The sequence below is a fragment of the Lygodium microphyllum genome, chromosome 21, assembly GCF_053477565.2.
Source record: "Lygodium microphyllum isolate KBCC chromosome 21, Lygodium_microphyllum_v1.1.10, whole genome shotgun sequence".
NCBI classification, from domain to species: Eukaryota; Viridiplantae; Streptophyta; class Polypodiopsida; order Schizaeales; family Lygodiaceae; genus Lygodium; species Lygodium microphyllum.
In genome coordinates this window covers 104,569,243-104,585,622 of record NC_141155.1, presented here as the reverse complement: position 1 = coordinate 104,585,622, position 16,380 = coordinate 104,569,243, and the positions used below count along the sequence as shown (strand labels likewise).

The window sequence follows — 16,380 nt, the reverse complement described above, 5'->3', positions numbered from 1 at the left end:
AGGAGGGGGGATGGGTCTTGGGGGGATCACCTGAATCGGATGTAGATCGGGGGGGTGCTCGGCAGGGGAGGTGGTGGGGGGAAAGAGGATCGAGGGATGGTGGGATGGTTGGAGGTATGCGGCGGGTATGGGGGGGGGGGGCTAGTGCCCCTAGAAGGGGGGGATTGTGGGCCAGGGTCAGTGGGGGGGCCATGGGAGGTAGGGGTGGGTGTGGGGGATTGTGAGATCTTAGGTGAGGTAGTCTATGGCGCGGGTGGTGGATGTGGGGGATTGGGGTCCTGCCGGATGGGGCGGACCGGGGGGGGGGGGGGGGGAGGGGCTGCTGCGGAGTGCTTTGCCAAGGGGGCGTCGCTCCCCCTTCTACTCCTTGCTGTTGAGGCTGCGTCTGAGGAGCTGGCTGCGGCGCTCCTTGCTGTCTCTCTCTTTGTTGTCTTTGGGCCCGTGTGAAGCCGTCAGCGTCCACCTGTGGGCCTGTCAGTGGAGCCTCCTTGGCTTCGAAACGCGTGCAATCTGCTGCCTGATGCCCAAAGTTGTGGCAGCGCAGGCACTGTCCTGGTTGCCCAGTCACAATGACTTGCTGCCTAAAGGAGTGATCTCCTGCCTCAATCTCAAGGAACTTTGGTATACTCTTCGTGTCTTTCACGGCCACTCGTACCTTTGGGACTCTTGTAGCTGTCACTGCATCTGTGAAGGAGGCAGGAAGAACTGTGCCGAAGAGCCTTCCAAAGTCCTCCACTAACTGGCAGTACTCTATCGCCAGTCCGGGAAAAATAAGGTAACTGGATGTCTGAGAAATCTGTTATGGAGCACAAATGTCTCCACTGTGAAGCCACTATACTAGGGAACCATGTAAATGATCCCCTTCGTGGAGGCATAGGGTGCGCTCTCCACTAACTCACGAACTGCGTCCACAGAGGTAGAGTCGAGAACCATGAAGATCCCTTGGCCCATGAGGACTGTCTCCGCGATCAGCTCTGTGCCAATGCGCAGCGTGGAGTGGAGCCAATCCTGTAGCTGGGCCCTCAATGGGGAGTGTCCAAGGACCTGACCAAATATCGTTGTTTCTTTCAACTCCAGCTCTCTGGCACAGACAGCTAAGAACTGTTCCTCAGAGAGGATGATGCGCAAGGTGTTTGACTAGGGGGTACTCGTAGAATGTGCTGGCGTCTAACCAGATGTTTCCATTGCGCGTCCCTGCTAAGAAACTACCCATCATGTTGCTGTGCTATCGGAGGGGGGAGTTGCTGTAGGGGGAGGGAGCAATTGGGAGGGGGGGGGGGGGAAGGGAAGTTGCTGTTTTCCAATCAGGTGGTGTTTCTACCTGGCGGGGCCTCAAGGTGAAGGAGGCGGGGGTAGCGGCGGGGGGGTTGGGGGGGGGATAGCACGGCGGCATGCCATGGGGGGGGGTGGGGTTTGGTAGGGCGGATGTGCCACTGGGTTGCAGGTAGGGCGATGAGAAGGGCACGTGTCACTACGCAGGGGTGACGGGCAGGGGGTGGGGGCGACGGGTCGCAGGCGCGGGGCCACAGGCGGGGGCAACGGGTAGGGGGCAGGGGTGACGGGCCACAGGCGGGGGAGGGGGGCCATAGGCAATGGCGACGGGCAAGGGTGGGGTAGCAGGTGACCTTTTTTTTGTTTTTTTAATCCATTGTAATTGGTTTATATATGATGGCCTAGAGCCACTTTGTAATCTTGTTATCTTGTAACTTTTTTTGTAATTAATACAAACAACCCGTTATGGAAAAAAAAAAGATATGGTTGGTCGGGCTTAGCTGGCTTGAAGGCCTGATGTAAATATTTCTTTACATTAATTTAAATTTATTCATGTTTTTAAAAAAGAGAGGGATGTATTTACGTCTTCAAAAAACCAAAAATGGCACGAGACAAAGAAGTGAGTATATTTGACCATGTCATCCGACTCAAGAAAAACAATGAAAATGAAACGAAAACAACTAACTATGACGATTGTAAGTATAGGCTACCACCATGTACAAAATGATATCTTGATGATCCTTTAGTTGACTTGTAGGACCCCACCCTGATCAATATCACTCTCTAGAAACAATGTACGTATATTTATCATGTTGTGGTCCAAGATATTGAGTCCACTAAAGGGAGGTTCTGATCTTTGATGGCGAGCAATGATGGCTCGAATTTGGCGAAGGTAAGGATGTTGAGCATGGCGATGGGGTGGTGGGCTCTATGCTCTAGGGAGTGGCTACTCGGTCTGTGGTGATCCCTCTGACTTGATGGTGTGGTGGTGTTGCTATAGTGGTAGCTAGTGATCTAGCCTTGGAGGTAGTGCTGAAAAGATCTGTAAGAACCCCCTGGCTCATTTGCTCGCCCTGTGTCTTTGTTCTCCTCAGAAGCCTCTATTTATGTGTTTGGAGCTCCAATAAGAACAATCCTAGGCATTTGTGATCCTCGTACTCGATCACCTTGTGGAGAGGCCCAATTCCCTCTTGGAAGAGGCAATGAAATCTCCCTTTGATCTCATAAATTACAATACAGTTGCAAATAAAGTGCTCCTTAGGCTGAGCCTCCTAGTGGCATGACTTGTAGATGTGTGCATCCTCAGACATATGTGTATGTTGTTCTGTCTCAAACCTGAGCTGGTGTGATGATGTTTGTACCTATCCAATAGTACTATGTATCCCATGGGAGGCATGGACGTCCATGTTTCCTGGCTTAATAATGAATGCCTCTGCAAATACATGTAAGAAATGGTGTTGATATTGTGCCATCTTCGTATCAAGGGGCTCAAGGGGATGCACGTATGTATGATCTAAATCAATCTTTACAATATCTAACCTAATAACTTAGTTTTTCTCTGCATGAGTGAGATTGATGTGTGTGTGTGTGCGTGTACATATATACATAGATATATAGGATCTAGCATACTCAACCACAGCTCCTCCAAGAGTAAACCAATGTCTTGCTCGGATCACCGAAGCTTGTGTGGTATTAAGCACCATCACCTTGGTCTTGCAAAGATTCATCGCCAATCCTCTATCCATGCAAAATGCTTACAATGCATTCATGTGTCTCTACAAACCCTTGGGAGAGTCCGCGATCAATGCCACATCATCCATATACAATAAGTAATGCATCAATATGCTGGTCAAGCTTGCACTTGGTCCCCCTACTCTATCCACATAATCTGAGAGCTCATCAACATAAACACCAAAGACAGTAGGTGAAAGTGGGTACCCATGCTTTACCTTCATGGTACTGTCCATCATATTCGAAAGCCCTCTTGGAGCATGCACCCTCCGTGTCATGCAATTGAGTAGAAGCAGTTTGAAAGGAAAAGAAGGAATCCAATAATTTCTTTAATAAAGTGAAGGTGAACTAGTACAGAATTACATTTAACTTGAGGTTCCAAGAGGAATGGCCAGAAAGTGTTCCATTGGAGATTTAGAGAGGGAAAAAGAGAGAGTATGGATGAAATTGGGAAAAGAGAAGTGGAAGAAGACTAAGAGGAGGCAATCTGCATTGTTACATGCTCTTTGCATGTGTTCTCAAGTGCACTCGATGGGTGCGAGAGTGGATGTGCATCAAATGGGGGAGAAAGCTCCTAGGATTCGCTGCTTGGGATTCGGGCTCCTTCGTCTAGTAAGAACCTCTGCAAACTGGAATAAGACAGCTGGTTCTCCATGATTGCCTCCCCTTTTTAGTCTCTATCTTCTCCTCTTATGCTTTCTTCTTGGTCACCTCAAGGAGATTTCTTTTGTGGCTGTTTGAAACAAGCTGCTCCATCCTTGCTGTCACACCATTTTTGGCACTTTACTTTCACATGCCTATCTAGGCATGACACCTTGACTCATACAAGGTATAAACCCCCCACTAGAGATCCTTTGGAGTGCCAATATCCTGTAGTTGCTGCATGAGCCTGGCATGGGGCACAATGTTGAATGCTTTGCAAAAATCCCAAAAGCAATGATAAATCTTCCTTCCATGTGTCCTATCCTCCTCTGTGTTAGCTTTGAGGGTCAGCATATGTTCGAGTGTACTGAACCCCCTCTTGAAGATTGACAACCCCCGTGCTCTATACCCAGGTCTCTTCACCCATGGACTGAGCTCGTGCTCTGAAATGCAGCCATATATCTTGGCCAAGTAATGAGCTATCATGATCGTTCTGTACCTTTCCAATACCATAGGGTCCCTACTCTTAAAGTGGTACAATGGTATGCTTTGTCCAACTCATCAAAAATCCCTTACACATGACTCAATTAAAAATGTGCCTCAACAAAGGAGCAAGAGTTTCAATTGGATGTACTAAATGTTTCCCAACCAGTCCATCCTGACCTTGTGCTTTAATAGGCTGCAATCTATGAATTGCCTCTATCACCATCCCTATAGTAAGGTATGAATTCGAAGATGGACGGAGCCCCTACCGTGGAGATATAGGGGGCTGGCCTTCGACATCATATAGGTCCTTTGCATAGCTGTACCATGTCTCTGGTGTTTTGATTGGGGTACTTGGCTGTGGTTCTCAAAACATCTCCCATGCCCTCTTGTTGTCTCACCCTAAAAATGAGAGGCATATCTTTGCCTCAAGTTTAGCCAAATACAATTGTTTCTTTCTTCGCACTAGGCATTGAAAGATCAATGGAGCTTACCTATGTGTAGGATCCTTGGTAGCTATCTCATGCTTTAACTTTGTCCATGTCTCATGACACTCATTATCACACCAATTGTTTTGGGGGGTGGAAGAAGCCACAGTATGAGGGAGGGCATGGGTCTTTGATACATGGAAAACTTCTCCCAACCTTGTTGTGATCTCATCCAAAGAGCAATATGGGTCCATAGTCGACATCCATTATATATTGTAGCTCTATATACATGGGATGTCTCTTGCAAAAATTAATATCTAGGATATCTTGAAATTGGAGTGGCAAGTGAACTCTTTGGGCAACCTTCTATCATTGTAAAACTAAATAGTCTACTGTATGTACTCAATCTTCCCTTGGGGTTCCAGCATGTGAGCCCTTGTGAACTTGGCCCTTGTGACATGCCGTTAAAGATGACCATCTTGTGTGCTCTCCCCAATGTGGTGAAATGTCTAGCATAATTTGTTCTGTCCCTAGTGCCACATATGATGATCTTTCCATGTTTGGATCCTCTAGGGAAATCTCTTAATACATAGTGTCATGCATGTCATACATCGGGCAAAACTTTTTTGTGCATTAAAATCTTCGACTAGCAATATGTCACCTATACTAGCAAACCATAAAATATCCTCATATAATCTCATATAATGAAATGTAAGGGGACTCCTTTGCTACATCTCTTGATGGTGCATAGTGCATACCTAGAACCAGCTGGTGGAAAGTAACATAATACTATATATAACTCTCAGAATCCATCTCTACATACTCAGATCCACAGGTATTGTGTCTTTGCATCTCTATGTATGACATGTGCTCGACAACAGAGCTCCTCCTTGAATAACTCAACTACTCCTCTAGATCCTTTGGATCCCCCTATTGTGCATGATTGAGGGTGAAAAACATTGCAATACCTACATTCTTGAGGACAGAGCATCCATTTGGAAAGCTCCATTACAAGTTCCATACTGTAAATCTCAATGTCTCATAGGCCATGCATCGTCATTTGGACCGACAATTGATGATAATCATCTGTTTGTCACTGTACACTGCAAATTCTCCCTCTTTGCAACTTTTGAGTATCCGAGGTATGTGTTCTTTTCTATCTACCACTTGGGTTGGAGTGAGGTTTTCACCGAAGTATATTTTCTCCCCTTTCAAGGCTTTCCTCTTGAACAAGAAAGCCTTTCTTTTTTCCATATCCTCAAACCTAAGAATTAAGAATTAAGACCTTCAGTGTCTTGAGTGAATGATAGATCGAGCTCACGCCTGTCATGTTGCAAGCACCCCTCCCCCCGTCACGTCTGATCGTGCCCGCCAGGTCTTTCGCGCTGACGTAGCTGCGCCGCCCCCGCCCCCCCCCCCCCCCCCCCCGCCATTGTTCCCCCCACCCTCCAAGTTGCTCCCTCCCCTGCAGCAACTTCCCCCCTCAAGTAGCATCGCGACGTGATTGGTAGTTTCCTCAGAAGGGTCGTGCAATGGAAACCTCTGGTCAGACACCGGCGCACTCAGAGAGTGCCCCCCAGACAAAAACACCTTGCATGTCGTCCTCTCTGAGGAGCAGCTCTTAGTTGTCCGAGCTAAGGAGCTGGAGCTAAAGGAAACAACGATTTATGGTCAGGTAGTACGACATTCCCTAGCCAGGGCCCAGCTTCGGGACTGGCTTCACTCCACGTTGCGCATCGGCACAACGCAGATCGTGGAGGCGGTCCTAATGGGCCAAGGGATTTTCATGGTCAGGCTCAGCTCGCGAGTTGCTTGCTAGTTCACCATATATGTCCACGAGGGGGATCATATACATGGTCCCTTGGTACAGTGGCTTTACTGTGGAGGCATTTGCACTCCACAACAGGTTTCTTCGGCACTTGGTCATTCTTTTTTTCCCCGACCTGGCGATCGAATACCGCCAATTGGTGGAAGACTTTGGACGGCTCTTCGGCACTATCCTTCCCGCGTCCTTCGCGGATGCAGTGACAGCTGTAGGAGTCCCAAAGGTACGGGTGGCAGTGACAGAGGTCAAGAATATCCACAGTTTCTAGAGATTGAGGCGGGCGGGTGGGCACTCCTTCAGGCAGCAGGTCATTGTGATGCGGCAGCTAGGGCAGTGCCTGCGCTGCCACAACTTTGGGCATCAGATAGCAGGTTGCACGCATTTCGGAGCCAAGGTGGCTCTGCCAACAGGCCTGCAGGTGGACGCTGATGGCTTCATATGGGTCCAGAGACAACAGAGAGGGAGACGGCAGGGGGGGTGCAACCAGCGTCTCAGACCCAGCCTCGGCAGCAGGGAGCAGGTGGGCGAGCGATGCCCCCTCGATAGAGCACTCCACAGCCCCCCCTGCCCGCCCCACCTGGCAGGACCGCAACCCCCCACATCCACCACCCGTGCCACAAACTACCTCTCCTGAGCCTCCACAGCTCCCACACCCATCTCCCCCCACATCCCATGCGCCCCCACCCCCCACCCCCCCCACACACAGACCCTAGCCCACAGCCCCCCTCCCCACACCCGCCATGTACCTCCGTCCATCCCTCTATCCTCCCCCCCACCACCCCCCATACCGAGCATCCCCCTGATCTGCACCTGGTTTAGGTGATTCCCCCCAGACCCACCCCCCTCCTTCCACAAGAGGTGATGAGCCACACACGCCTACATCCTCCTCGCACCAGTAGTCCTCCCCCTCCCATATAGCCACCAGCTCATCCATCCCTGCCGCTCGTCACACTTTCCCGAGACAGGCACACCTGTTGCCACAGGAGTTCTTCCGCAGTGGCCCATGGTCCTACTTGAGAGTTGCGGAGCGCGGAGAGTTCCTACTATCTCGTGGGGATCTTCGTGGTTCATAAGTCAAGGAGGGGCAAGGTCCATCTACTAGCACCACCGGATGGACCAAACTACGCCTGTTTTCTTCAGTCCTCTCACTCAGGAGAGTGGACGACGACATAGATAGAGGAAGAGTTGATGAGTTAGGTGGCGGACCACACCTCCCAATGGATGGGAGAAGAAGGACTAGCATTGTTTGCACAGTAGTGGCCTGGTTGCATGATGGATATTAATTGGTGGGTTGGCGCCGAGGTCCCTCACTTGAGCATTATCTTTCGAGCCCCTCCACAGCGGAGAGCTCCGAGGGATATGATCGAGTGGCCTCTGGCACAGGCGGCCCATTTCTACCAATGCACAGAGTCTCGACTCTTAGCATGGCTGATTGATCCATTGATAGTACCACCTGGAACATCTATCACCCCTATGGTCCGGCTGAGGGCCACATGGGACGCTCCCTCCTAGCCCCTTTCACAGAGACGGAAGTAAAGAAGGCTTTCCATACACAAGACGGGTAGAAATGCCCGAGAGAGGATGGCCTCTCTAAGGCTTTCTTCACTACCTTCTGGGAAGTGGTGAAGGACCCTCTACTGATGGCCTTTCAGGAGATTTTCACTTCAGGACAGACGTCAGGGAGTCTTTCCGCAAGCTTTATTAGTCTTCTCCCCAAAGGGGGAGACCGGTTGAAGCTTTCCCAGTGGAGACCGATCACCTTATTGTCAGTGGCCTATAAGGCGCTGGCAAAGATGATTGGTAGGCAACTACGCCCCATGCTTCCGGACATCATCCATGACACATAGACAGGCTTTGTCCCAAGATAGGAGCATCCTGGACAATGTATTCACCTTCTTTGAGGCGACAGAGTGGGCCCAGCACAGTGGGCAGAGATTGGCTGTACTACTCTTGGATTTTGAGAAAGCCTATGACATGGTGGATTGGGATTTTCTAGAGGGCACCATGGTCAGGTTAGATTTCCCCCAGGCTTGGATTTGCGGGGTCTCCGCACTTTACAGATCGGCCACTAGCAGGGTTCTCATAGGAGGTAGGCGAGGGGAGGAGTTTCGGCTAGAGAGATTGGTCCGACAGGGCTGCCCCCTGGCCCCGTACCTATCCCTTCTCTTTGCAGAGGCGATGTCTCACTTCCTCAGGTCATGTGTGAGCGGATGACGTGGCCTCTTGACTTATAGTGAGAGAGGAGACCGAATTGTAAAGACTCAGAGTATGCAGATGATATAACGCTCTACATAGAGGACGATGAGTTGATACTGGAGAGAGTGAGGCTGGCTCTTGAGGTGTTCTATTCTGCAGCGGGAGCAAAATTCAACTGGCGAAAGTTGGTTGGTTTCCTCACAGACTTGAACTCTACCACGGAGTGGGGCGTCCACCTGGGATTTAGATGGGTGAGCAGAGGACAGACCGTTCGGTACCTAGGGTTCCAAGTGGGACTCGACATCACTCTGGCCCAGCAGTCTCTTCCAGTCCTCGATTCTATTCGGAGGAAGCTGACCTACTGGAGCACGGCTCGCCTTTCACTAGCCGGCCAAGCCCTGGTGGTTAACCAGGTCCTCCTAGCGACGGCTCGGTACATCACCTCGTGTTGGTGCTTCTCCTCCTCTTGCGTAATGCAGCTTCCCCGCCTAGTGCGGAATTTCCTTTGGTCCGGGTCAGATGGCTCCAAGGATTCCAGGGCCAAGGTGGCATGTGTGACCATCATACGACATCGGTCAGAGGGAGGGCTTGGGATCATAGACCCAGAGTATCAGAGTATGGCCCTTCTGGGCAAGCTAGTTGTCTGCGGCCTCACACCGGGAGGGCAGACCTGGAAGGTCCTTTTTTGCAGGAGGGTCTTCAAGACTGCAGACTGAGGCTTGGCGGTGAGTGGAGGCCGTCCGTGAGATGGATCTTCACGTCAGCCCAGATCAGCCCCCTCAAATCACCCTTCCTACGCAGCTTGCTCCACCTGTGGCAGGGTCTCCGTAAGGCCCTAATCTAGAGCCCTCCAGGCTGCCAGGAGGAGATAGACCTTGGAACCCCTAGGTCAGGGACCGGAAAGGGGCACAGATTGGTGAGAGCCCCACATCCAGTGGGTTGGTTGGGAGGTTGGCCCGGCACGTACCATCAGGACATGGCGAAAGGTGTACAGGATGGTGGACAAGAAGGTGCTGCAACAAGTATTAGGTTGCCAACGAGGAGTGGAGCTGAGGAGAAGGGAGATAGACGCAGCAATACCTCAGGAGTAGCTTGCTCCCCTGATACGAGAGCCGATAGAGCCTAGGGAGGTATGGGCCGCTACGTTTCCACCAGCAGGCATCCCCCTACAAGTAGCAGGAAGAGTGGGTGGCGCTCCACCTGGGACCTTTTTCACAATGCAGGAGGGGGGGCATCTGGCTCTTGACAAAGGGCAGCAGGATGAGGGGATAGCTATCCTTTCATGGAAGAGGATCCGGGTGATTGGCCTTCAGGGGAAGACATGGCAACTGGACCCTTTGGTCTTTTGACAGGAGCTTAGGGAGTGGCGCTTCTGGATCTGGGAAGGAAGGCCACTTGATGAGCTGGAATGGGATCCGGGAGAGTGGCTTTGGCTGGCCACTGTGGTCGCCAAGAAGTCACCGAGGTTCCTGGAGTACACCGCCAGGATTGGCAGACACGTACTGATGAGGGTATGGATTGGGCACCGTCACGTAGCAGGCACTGGGTGGAGCACAACATCACGGAGCCGTTCCGACGGACCTTCTGGCGTTGCCTATGGGATAGCTGGAGGTCGAGGAGGGTATCGTATTTTTTATGGTTGGTGGCACATGGAGGCTTGGCAGTGGGAAGCTGGCTTGCCTAGATGCAGAAGGAGGGAGTTTGTAAGCGTTGCACACAACAATCTATGGAAACCCCAAAGCACTGCCTTTGGTCGTGTGAGGCGGCACAGCTCATGTGGAGAGGAGTATGCCGCATCCTTCACCGCATAGCACCCAGCCTTGGATGTATCTCTTGGGGAGCTTTCTGCTGGCAGGCGGTTAGCAAGACCGTCACCTTCTGTATGAGGCCGGGATGTAGGATACGATATTCATTATCAAGGCAGGGTCATGCACAGTGGTGGGTTTAGAGGCTCTACCCATCCGCCAGGTATTGGAGCCCACAGTAGACTGCTCTGAGGTATGGGAAATCATAGGGAGTCTTACTGGTTGGCATATCTGGAAGGCGTGGTGTCAGGTGGCTTTCGGTGGAGAGAGACTTTCAGTACAGGCGACCTTAGAAGAGCTCTGAACCTCCATCATCCACTCCCTTCGAGGTTGATGGGATCAGGTGCAGGGCGAGTCGAGGGCTCGTCAGGAGCTCCGATGTCATTTCATGCGCACTTGGGGCGGCCAGGACCTGTTCTTCGTGATCCAAGCAGGCAGCCCCAGATGGCAATACACCCCCCCTCCATGGCTTCTTGGCCCCATCCCCCCCAGACCGCCTTGAGAGGCTTGTATATACGATGTATCTGTGACTTTCATCAATTCCAGCTTGTTTGTTTGCATGAGTACTCCATTGTAATCAGTTTTTTTGAGTAATATAATCGGCCACATTTTACAAGGAAAAGAAAAAGAATTAAGACCTTCATGGTAACCCACTTGCCATGCATTCATAATTGGCACGTTATTTGCACCTGTTCTTTTCCGAAGTGCTTTTATATCTTCTTAGGGAGTGCCCTTCTTGGCTTGCCGCCCTACTAGGCACACTTGTAAAGTGTGCACTTTCTGATTTGTCTCCTCAACAGTGGCATTCATTACCTCCACTTTATGGATCGGTGACATTTTTGTTTTTAAACCATGTCAATCCATTGTGTGGTTTCCTTCACTTGTGCTTGTGTTTGTTTCGTCACTTAGGCTCGTGAGTTAAAACTTTCTTTTCCACATGGACGTAGGCTGACTTGTCTCATAGGCTGATTTTGGCCTTAGAAGGCCAATGTGGCTTTTGAGACAATCCGGAAGTGGATCCATGTCTAGTGTATCAGTCAAGTGAAAATGGCCTATTGAACAATACTATAAATAAGTGTACAATGAGACAATGCTAGAGTACAAGCATGCTTGGTGTCATCTCATTGTAAGAATGAAATAGAAGTCCTAATCTAACACTACTATATATAGAATTGTGATGGAGATTATAGATTGTAGCTGATTGCAAGATCTCTATTCATGATGTCAGCTATGATGTGGTCCATAACCACTCAACTAATGTGCCTGTTGGTGAGTCTTCGGTGTTTCATAATGATGGCTTTGATCCAAGTATGGTGTGGCCTCCTCAGTTGTGGTCCTAGGAGATGGGTCATCGTGCTCAAAGACATACAGGATAAAGAGACACATATCAAGGTTTTGGTTACAATCTACTTTGGGGTGCCACTGGCACAAAAAGACCCGGTTGCTAAAGATATAAAAGTTACTAAATAGACCATGACCCAAAAGTAACCTAGTGCTTAAGCTTTCTAAGCTCCTCTATGATGCCTTTACTACCTTGATAAATTGCCCATGTGCCCTCCTTTCTAGCTGACTTCAGCTTGGGTATTTCATTTGGTCATGCTTTAAATTGTGCTAGTGTAAGTTCATTCATGATCCATACTTTGGTTCCCTTGAAATGTTTTTATTGCTTCAATACTTAGACTTTATCTTACATACTTCCAAACTCCAAAGTTAGTTGATTCTTTCCTGTGATTTCATCCATTTGAATCCTCTTTCTTCCAAAATCGGCCTTAGTTTGGTCTCTAGCCTGTATGTCTTTGAACATCCTTAGCCATCATCATCATATTGTTCTTGTGTTTCTTCATGCCATTCATTAAGGAGCCTCCTAAATGTGCATGGAATGCAATTTGTCTTTTGCAATGTAGCTTCATTAAGTATTGAAAAGATACCGCCTGTCACCCCTTCTTCCAAATTTGACCTTAGTTTGGTCTCTAGCCTGAATGTCTTTGAACATCCTTAGCCATCACCATAATCTAGCTTCTTTTGTGTTTCTTCATGCCATTCATCAGGGAGCCTCCTAAACATGCATGGAAGGCAATCTTCTTTTGCAATGTAGCTTCATTAACTACTAAAAAGATAGTGCTTTCATCTCTTTCTTGTCTACCTCGTTATAATTTCCTTCTACACTACCTCTTGTACTTTGGTTGTTATTTCCTTCATTTATCTTCAATCTTCTTCTCATTAGATGTAGTCCCCCTGTGTTGCTAGCTTTCCTTCAAGGTCCACCAAGCATGTAAGTACTAGGCACTTTCTGTTTCAAATGAGCTTAGAAATGTTGTTTCTGTTTTTTGTTCAGAGAACTATTTCTCTAGTATTTTCTTTGATGAAAGGTTTTTGTCTATTTTTGTTACTGACAGTAAAGGTACTTCGAGTCAGTCCATTTTTTATTTTGATGCCTTCAGTGTTGAATTGTCTAATTAAGTTTGAGCAGTTTAAGTTGGTGCTGGTAAATAATTTTGACTATGGATGTGGACAGGTTTCAAAGAGGCTGGAGGAGCTTAAGGATGAATATGAACAGATGAATACATCCTCAAGGCAGGCTCAGAGCTTAAAGCCCAGTAAACAGCCCAGCTTGACAAAGAGACTTCAGGAAAGGTGTTGAGAGAAATGAGCGCATGTATGGGCTTGTAGCATGCCAGCAGTTAATGGCAGTCTTATACACTGTTTTTTCAATGAGAAACCCTTGATTTATTCGTGCAGAATGATAGGGCATATGTATTGAGAAAACAATGTGTGTTGGTGCAGTGAAAGCTTCAAGGTATCTAAAGATGCAGGAAGTTCTGCACAAGATGGTTTCTGCTGCCTTTGGTTTCTTCTGTCATGAAACAACTCTAATGATTCATTGGAAACATTATATACTTAAAATTGTGTAGCATGTTTCTTTTTTAAAGGAAGCTTTACAGCTGTCTGAGAGAGAGAGAGGCGTAGAAGAAGAAGTTATATTAGTGTCTACAAAATGCCGAATTGGCCTATGAAACCAAAATGTCACATCGGAAAGTCAGGGAACTTTTCGAAGTCCCAAAAAGAACTGGCATCTAATCTTACAACTAACAATAATGAAAGTAAATAGTACATCGCTGATGAGTACAAGATGGTGTCTAGACCAGATACAATGTGGCACTGCTTTGGGAGTACTCCGAGTACAATTATCTCTTATTGGGTTGTGTAACATAGAAACCAAGGTATCCGAGTCATAGAAGTGTGGTGGCTAGCCTCCTATTGGATCTTGCTATGGTATCTTAATCGTAGTTGAGGACCTCGTATGAACACCCTTATTGTTGTGGAGTATGCAAAATATACTCAACAAGATCTTGCATTTGGTATGGTCTAATGGGATTATGTATCTTGAGCTTTGATGAAATTCAGTTTTGGTCAGAAATGGGTACGTAATTGGTTGTATTTGGATGCAATTGCTATGGAGTTTGGGTTAAATTGCAAGACAAGACTCTCTCTCAAGTAATTTATCATTGCAATTGCAACACATTCGTTGTTATTATAAATGGATAGACCCTTAACATGCAAAGTTGTTACCAAGGTTGCAATTATGTGGACATACTCATAAATGCAAGGCATGGGTTGCAATAACATGGATGGGAAAAACAAATTTCCATTGAAATAAAGGGTGATTACTTTGGAGGCATATGGTTTTAGTTGTACCAATGGGGTATAGATTGACAAGACACTATTTATATGCACTTATGTTTGAGATGATCTTAACTTCTATAATTGAATTCCCCATCTTGCCATTTATATCAATTGCTTGAGTGCCTTAACTAGGCCATGCTTTTACTATCCTTTTGGCACTTGTTTAGGGAAAGCTTGCAAAATAAAAAGCTTTCCAACATGCAAATGTAGGTTGTCCACAATCTTTGTACACATAGTGATGTCCTCAATCAAGGCAATTGCATGTTCACTAAACTTAGCCTTAACATCCAAAGGTATGGAAATTGGCTTGCAATCAACCATATACATATCTTTTAGCATATCCAAAGCATACTATCTTTGTGACAACCATATCTTGCTCGGATTCTTGATTATCTCTATGCTAAGAAAATAGTGATATCCAAAGTATACAATCTTTGTGACAACCATCTTAAGAAAATAGTGATATCCAAAGTATACTATCTTTGTGATTATAACCATATCTCGCTTGGATTTTGATTATTTCTATGCTAAGAAAATAGTGTAACATGTGCAATCCTTCATTTTAAACTCAACCTTAAGAAGACCCTTGATATGATCAATTGCTTTCTCACTATCACCCATAGAAATCAAGTTCTGTACATATATAGAGATGATCATAATACCTCTATCACTCTTGCATACATATAGTGGCTTTAACTTGTAATCCCATTTATAGCCAATAGCTATCTTGCCTTCAAGTAAAGGCATTAAATCCCATGTGTTATTTTCCTTAAATGCAACTACCTCTTCATTCAAATCGTGATCCTAATCCTTATTACCTATACATCCTCAAAAGTGTGCTATATATCTTGCTTATGATCTTAGTTATGTATACATACTGATGAGCTACATATTATACATCAATCGTTGCATTGGCTTTTTCACTCTAGTTGATCTACATGGTCCAGGATCACTAACATGTGCCTTAGTATCCTCACACTTGGTGTCTTAATAGTTAGAATCCGAAACTTTTTATTTAGAGCCATCAAAATCCACATCAACATGAAAGAAACATAATGACGTGTTAGGTATATAACAAGTGAGTCTCAGAGTGACCTCTATTGAAGGACATGGATCTCAAACATGGCTGTAGCTATGGAGGTTGGAATATAGTAACTAGAACCATGACAACACATGCAAATGACATTGACTGTTACTTGGATGAATTAGGTTCCAAGATAGAATGCTTGACTCATAAACACAATCCCAAGTAAGACATGACATGGACTCACACTGAAGTACAAAGTACAATAACATTACTTTGAAAAGTGAACCAAGTACATGTCTTTATAGCTTCCTAGCTTCTTCACTCTCCTCACTATGCTTATGGGATACAAGTCTCCTCATCCTGCAGCATACATCATTTGATCTATTTTCCAACACTCCCCCTCAAATGATGAATTCCTACACTTGCTGGTTTTTGCCCCCCTTACATGATGGCATGGCCCGAGAGACTAGCTCATGGGCCTAGTCAAGTCAAGCTTGAAATTTTACATTTTCGGCAAGGGTTTCTTTCAATACAAATCCACTAAGGGAAAGAAAACATCCACTATGGGAAAAACATGATCCACTATGGGAAAGATACAATGAAAATTTCCTTAGAATAATGTGTTAAAGTTTTTTATGGTGGTGGAAGCATCTTCTTCTTTTTCTTCATTCATAAACTGACCTTAATGGTGATCATCTTGCACAAGTTGTGCTCTCTTCTTGTGGAAACATTCACAGGCTATATGGCCAATCTTGCCACAATAATGATAAATAATTCAGTCCTTGCTGCTGTTGATGGTGAATCCTCGACTACCTCCTTTTGTTGCATAAGTACCCTTCGTGTACAAGAGGTTATCCCTTGAGCTGGTTTCTTTTACATCCTTGCTTTTAAATTTTATTTCTCCATTAAGCAGTGAGTGCTCAATATCTTTGAGTGAGAGATTGGGAACATTACTTAGTGTAGAAACAAGGTTCTCATATGGTTCATGATTAACATTGGCAAGAAGCACTGCTATTGCCTCATCCTCAGCAATGTTCTTTTTAAGAGTTGCTAGCTGAGTTATAAGGCTCTTGAAATTATTGATGTGTACAGTCATATAAGAACTGTCTTTAACATCCAACTTATAAAATTTCATGAGTAATTTTACATTTGAGTTCTTTGCTTGGGTGCCAGAGATCCTGTCAAGCTCTTACCATGCCCTTTTTGCATCCTTGATGTCAAAAATATGATATAATACATCATTTGATAGACCTCACGCAATAATACCTACAATTTTGTTGTTCATCT

At 46.6% G+C, this 16,380-nt stretch overlaps 1 protein-coding gene across 8 annotated transcripts in view; it reads left to right on the top strand.

Moving 5' to 3' along the window:
- The window catches only part of LOC148018378 (uncharacterized), a 118,774-nt gene extending 105,459 nt beyond the window's left edge, over window positions 1-13,315 (top strand). For all 8 annotated transcript variants that reach the window (XM_087661400.1, XM_087661401.1, XM_087661399.1 and 5 more), the window contains one exon: window positions 12,898-13,315. In XM_087661400.1, coding sequence (XP_087517526.1) covers window positions 12,898-13,023 — 126 coding nt within the window. In that variant the 3' untranslated portion in view covers window positions 13,024-13,315. The remainder of the gene's footprint in view (window positions 1-12,897) is intronic.
- The last annotated feature ends 3,065 nt before the right edge of the window (window positions 13,316-16,380 follow it).